This window comes from Coregonus clupeaformis, chromosome 26 (assembly GCF_020615455.1).
Source record: "Coregonus clupeaformis isolate EN_2021a chromosome 26, ASM2061545v1, whole genome shotgun sequence".
In the NCBI taxonomy this organism is placed as follows: Eukaryota; Metazoa; Chordata; class Actinopteri; order Salmoniformes; family Salmonidae; genus Coregonus; species Coregonus clupeaformis.
Genome location: NC_059217.1, coordinates 43854585 through 43860584, shown reverse-complemented (window position 1 = coordinate 43860584; position 6000 = coordinate 43854585). Strand labels below are relative to the sequence as shown.

The window sequence follows — 6000 nt, the reverse complement described above, 5'->3', positions numbered from 1 at the left end:
TTTGATAAATATAATGGTTCACCAAATGAAAACAAATTCTGTTTACACTTCCTAACTCGAGGCACACTCATACACTTAGTGAATTATAATGCTTGTAATAAACTGTCATAACTCCATAAGTAGTTATTACATCCTTATAATAAATCACTATGATGCATTATAATACCAAAGTGGGCCTAGCCACTAAGCGACATAGGGCCCAGTGGCCGTAAGGGGCCCGACCAAATTATCAAATCAGTCGGGGTCTAAACTTACTGTTGAGAGTTAGAATAGTAGAATACACAAGGTGCCATTTTGAAATGTAGTTGTGCATCAGTAGTTTTCCTCTTATGTCAGTCTGTAACCACGTTTCCATCCAACCGAATTACCTGACGCGTGAAAAAGGTCACGACCGGGCTGATGGAAACAGGAAATGCCGGTACAATTTTATAAACGCAGACAGACAATTTGTTCGTTCGACATGGCGGGATATTTTTGTGTCTGTAAAATGTATTATGCGAGAAATGACGGTGGAAATGCCTTTATGTGCAAATATTGATATAATAACCATGATATCGAAGTAAACTTGGGAGTCACGCGATGACATGTTGTGTGGTCCTCCCACTACGACTCTGGAAAGCATGCAGTTTATTAGGCTACAAATGAAATAAATTAGGAGGAACTTCACAGGGTGGTGAATGTGCAAGGTCATGAGCTTGATGCTCCTTTCCAATAAATATCGATGGTCTTATTCTGGTGACATGATTGATGATCGATGCTTGGCTGCCGTTTTGACAAATACAAATAATATATAATAATGTAGGTAGTCTCCCCGCACTGTATCCGCCAGCTGTTGGCTAGAGAGCACGTGCCAAGACCAGAGTGGGTGCATTTGTATGTAACGCAACAGTTACATAGTAAAACGATTAGCAGAGTTGAAAATGCGATGGAAGACCTTTTAACTTGTATTTGTCATTCTGTGCGTGGGAATCTAACGGCAAAAGGTATTTTTATGTGCACTACGTCACCACACAGCCTTTTATCTGCAGAAATTCAGTTTGATGGAAACGTCTCTGGTGGGAAAATGTGCATATTTTTTTTAATGCGGATTTTTGAATATTTGCATGAAAATCTTTCGCAAATTGGATGGAAACCTAGCTACTGACAGTCACTCAATAAGCCATGTCAGTTTTTTTTTAGATTGATAAGTTAGTCTAGCCAGCTATCTAAAATTGTAGCAATCATGTACGAATTATGGACAGGGCAGCCCAGGGGCCCTGACCTCCAGGGGGCCCCCATTGATTAAAATGATTAATTACATTATTTTGTTAGTCACTCTCACTCAGATATCATATTAACAGGGCATAAGTCATGGCAAAATGTGTAGAATTGCAAGAAATGTGCTTTTAAACTGCAAAAGTTTCTCTCCACCCCATGGCAAAATGTGTAGAATTGCAGGGTTAGGGTGCATTATGCACAGCATCTCATTAGTGGAAACCAAGACTGTTCTCAGATCAAACCTGGTTGTAGCAAAATACAGTATGTTCGAGTTGTGTTGGACAATTTTAGCTAACCCTTTTCCTAACCTTAACCTAATTACCCTAACCTGCCACGTTAATTATCCTAACCTGCCACGTTAATTACCCTAACCTGCCATGTTAATTACCCTAACCTGCCACATTAATTACCCTAACCTGCCACGTTAATTACCCTAACCTGCCACGTTAATTATCCTAACCTGCCACGTTAATTACCCTAACCTGCCATGTTAATTACCCTAACCTGCCATGTTAATTACCCTAACCTGCCACGTTAATTACCCTAACCTGCCATGTTAATTATCCTAACCTGCCACGTTAATTACCCTAACCTGCCACATTAATTATCCTAACCTGCCACGTTAATTATCCTAACCTGCCATGTTAATTACCCTAACCTGCCACATTAATTATCCTAACCTGCCACGTTAATTACCCTAACCTGCCACGTTAATTACCCTAACCTGCCACGTTAATTATCCTAACCTGCCATGTTAATTACCCTAACCTGCCACGTTAATGATCCTAACCTGCTATGAAAAGTCAGTTCTGCTAGTCAAAACAGGCAGTACATTTTGCATAATAGACCCTCCAGAATTTCACGGCAGTTTTTTGTGATAGTTGCTTGCAAAAATGCTTTTATTTTGCTACGGCAATTCTGACATTTTGCATGGCTTCTGTCCAATTGGTCACGAAAATGCACTAGTGGGGGAAAAGTTTGACAGGTGGCTTGATATTTTTTTGCGGTAAATGTGCTGTGATTTGTTCATATTGCGAGCCCTCCTTTTGTAATGCGTGATCAGACAATTTTAAACGGTGGTTTTACCGTGATATGGTTGTTTTATGCTGAAATAATGCGGCGATTGATCACATTCGTATAATATGCGGGAAATTGTTGATTTTGCACACAAAAAAAGGTGCAATCGCAGAATCCTGGAGAGACTGCATAAAGGTGATATATTATCAAGATGTTACTATTATGAGTTATGACGCAAGTGTTAATACACTATACGTGTAAAATAAGTGAAAGACAATAAAGCATTGTAAATGCCCTTAAAAGGCATATGTGTGCGTTATTTAAAGTGTTATCTACATTCCGCTACTTTTATACATATTTTACTTCATTGTTATTCAGTGGGTCCCCTGTAGCTCAGTTGGTAGAGCATGGCGCTTGCAACGCCAGGGTTGTGGGTTCGTTTCCCACGGGGGGGCAGTATGAAAATGTATGCACTCATTAACTGTAAGTCGCTCTGGATAAGAGCGTCTGCTAAATGACTAAAATGTAAATAGAGTGTCGCGGCGGTCTAAGGCGCTGCATCTCTTTGCTTGAGGCGTCACTACAGACCCCCTGGTTCGATTCCAGGCTGTATCGCAACCGGCCGTGATTGGGAGTCCCATAGGGCGGCGCACAATTGTCCCAGCGTCGTCCGGGTTTGACCGGTGTAGGCCGTCATTGTAAATAAGATTTTTTCTTAACTGACTTGCCTAGAAAAATAAAGGTACAATTAAAAAATACATTTGGTGATGCAGTATGCCACATTGACCAGAGCGGGGCTCTGCCTTACCGATAGAATTCACCTCTCATCCAAGTTGTGAGAGCTGTTCAGTACAGCACATACTGGTGTTTTGCTTTGGAAAAAAATGCTATTCCACACACACTGAACACTATTAAATACCCTATATAAAATTCTGCAATTTTCCCTCCACTCTCTCAAACATTGATTGCAAGTTGGCCTAGTTCATAAAAGTGAGTTCAAGGATATGGGTTACAGTGTGTTTTCTTAGTCTAGCTGGGGATTTGCCAGTAGCTCAGCTGCAGGGTTCTTTTCAGTTTTTCGAGAAATCAGGTGACCAAGTCTGACTGGCAAAAAAATCAGGTGACCAAGCTTAATATAAAAGCGCCACACAAACACTCCACCTAGCGCACAGTGGTTGCTGTGGAGACACGGTTGGAAGTCGATGGGAAGAACCTAGCACTACCAGAATGAATGACCTACCCTGAAGCGCACAGTCTCAAGATAATGACTGTTCCTACTGGAGCCTTTGCCTCTGGCTGTATTGAGTGCAATGGCGTTTTACTTACCAATTTATACTTTAGAATTTGATTTTTCCTCATGCGTAGGCTAATTGATGTGGGTAAGTGTATGGATTAAACAAATTAAAAACCACTGCTTTGTATATTTATATAATATCTTGACCCCTTTCCACAGATACATCAATAATGTATCCCTTTATTATCGTGGTTCCACTGCGTCTTCAGACCATAGGCGGGAAAAATTGAGGCAGGTTGGATGTGAGGAACGTGCGTAATTGGAATTCAAGACAGCTCCTCTCTCTTTCCTCCAGTCTGACAACAGCCAAAGTGAATCACGTGGACTCCTGCATAAACTACAGTGTACCGCATTCATTTTAGACATACTCTTCTTCTAATCAGGTGCTGGCTTCCTCCCGCCATCAGTTTTATTATGATGGGCGCCTTTGTTCCACACAAAGTGCAACTGCTTTTTGATGGGAATGTAAATGTTCCGCGTTCTTCGAATTGTGTAAGTCAATTTGCATGTTTTATTTTCATAATTTAATTTGAATGTAGGCAGTGGCGGCTCCTGAAAAAATTCTCAGGAGGGGCAATTTTTCTGATGATTTAGGTGACCTACACACATTTAAAAAAAGATATGTCCAGCAACAACATGAAGACAGGGGCAGCATATAAGTCAATACCAGAAGCATTTATTGACTGATCTCAAAAGTGTTGGCTTACCAGGGTTGGTGGAGCCCTCAGTTTCATCTTTGCCTCGCAAAGCTAACTCAAACACTCCGCAAAACTTCACACACTGGATTAGCCGGCTGAGGATGTGGCGGTTCTTGCTAATGTCGTAGTAAATATATTTGTTATAGTGAATATGGAATATGATATGTTGAGTAAAATGTTGTGCTAAGATCTATTTAGGTCAGGAGCTGGTTATAAGTTATGTTCCTATCCAATAACAATGGACAAAAGGGTCCTATCTTGTCAGCCTTGTCAGCAGGTGGCCAAGGACAACACCCACGCCATAGGCCTCTCAGTTCTTCCAACTCACGAGTTCTTGCTCTGAGGACACACACACACAAACACACACACACACACATCATCACTGTTAAACACACACACACACACACACATCATCACTGTTAAACACACACACACACACACACACACAAAAATCCCCCTCTCTTAGGCTGAACATTTGAAGACAGAGAACCCGACTCAGAGCCAATGCAACAGTGACAGTAGCCTGCAGGGGACCTCGCCCAACTCATCAGGACCAATCAGAAGATCAGAACTACTAGATTGAACCTACTTCATTTATTGCATAAAATGTCTGCACACAATGTTTCGGGCTCTCTTCAGATAATAATAATAATAATAATAATAATAATAATATGCCATTTAGCAGACGCTTTTATCCAAAGCGACTTACAGTCATGCGTGCATACATTTTTGTGTATGGGTGGTCCCGGGATCGAACCCACTACCTTGGCGTTACAAGCACCATGCTCTACCAGCTGAGCTACAGAAAGTGGATACTCATGGATGCGCATTGCAATTGTAAAATGTCAACACAATTGGAGACACCACGTCATTTTTGGAGACATGTTATTGACAGTAAACTATTGTAGATGCGACTGCTAACTAACTAAAACATTTTAGCTGGCTAGCTAATCATCTTAGCTAAATGTGGGGCAAACAATTCAGTTATTTACCGTTAATTTGAGGGATTGGGGTGAAAGAAATCGAGTTACATAGTGATACTTTACGATATACTGTATTGACAATATCGCAATATTTTAGCGCTAGTTGGCTGTACCTGCACCAAAACACCATTATTGTTCCTTCATAGCTTGTTCTCAATCTTTTCACATTGGGAGCCAATTTGTTTTCAGCACTTTTATTTCCATGACTGATCAAAACTCGTTCTCATGGCTTTCTGATCCCTCTGCAACAGACATATGGTGCGCAATAAAATCACAGTATCGAATCGCAATACGTATAGAATCATGAGACTCGCAATGCTGATGCATATATCTTATCGTGAGGTTCCTGGCAATTCCCAGCCCAAGTTCATTTGCCACAACAAATCTCTTCGCTAGCAAACGCGATGTCTTCTCCAAAACGGCAATGTGTCTCCAGCAATGTTTACTTTTTTGACGTTCTATGGCATCTCCACTTTCCAAGCATATATGACCACATGTAATATTTTGGTAAGTGATGCAAATAGTGAACTATGTAGGGCCAGGATGTAAAATATATGTAGCTGCAGCAATTTCTCTTATCTGATATGGTAAGTAATGGGGCTTAATTTATAGCTCCCTAAGAGTTTGACGAACGGGTCCGTGAACGCGATTCCAGATATATTTACCTCTGAATAAACTGCCTTTATTACACCATATCCACATCCAGTAAACTTGTGATTATCAACACTAACCTCATCGTTGTGGCGGCGGA

At 40.9% G+C, this 6000-nt stretch overlaps 1 protein-coding gene across 2 annotated transcripts in view; it reads left to right on the top strand.

Annotated features, from left to right (window-relative positions):
* The first annotated feature begins 3941 nt into the window (after positions 1 to 3941).
* LOC121540802 (GRAM domain-containing protein 2A-like) overlaps positions 3942 to 6000 on the top strand; it is a 111151-nt gene continuing 109092 nt past the window's right edge. For both annotated transcript variants that reach the window (XM_041849907.2, XM_041849908.2), the window contains exon 1: positions 3942 to 4060. In XM_041849907.2, coding sequence (XP_041705841.1) covers positions 4038 to 4060 — 23 coding nt within the window. In that variant the 5' untranslated portion in view covers positions 3942 to 4037. The remainder of the gene's footprint in view (positions 4061 to 6000) is intronic.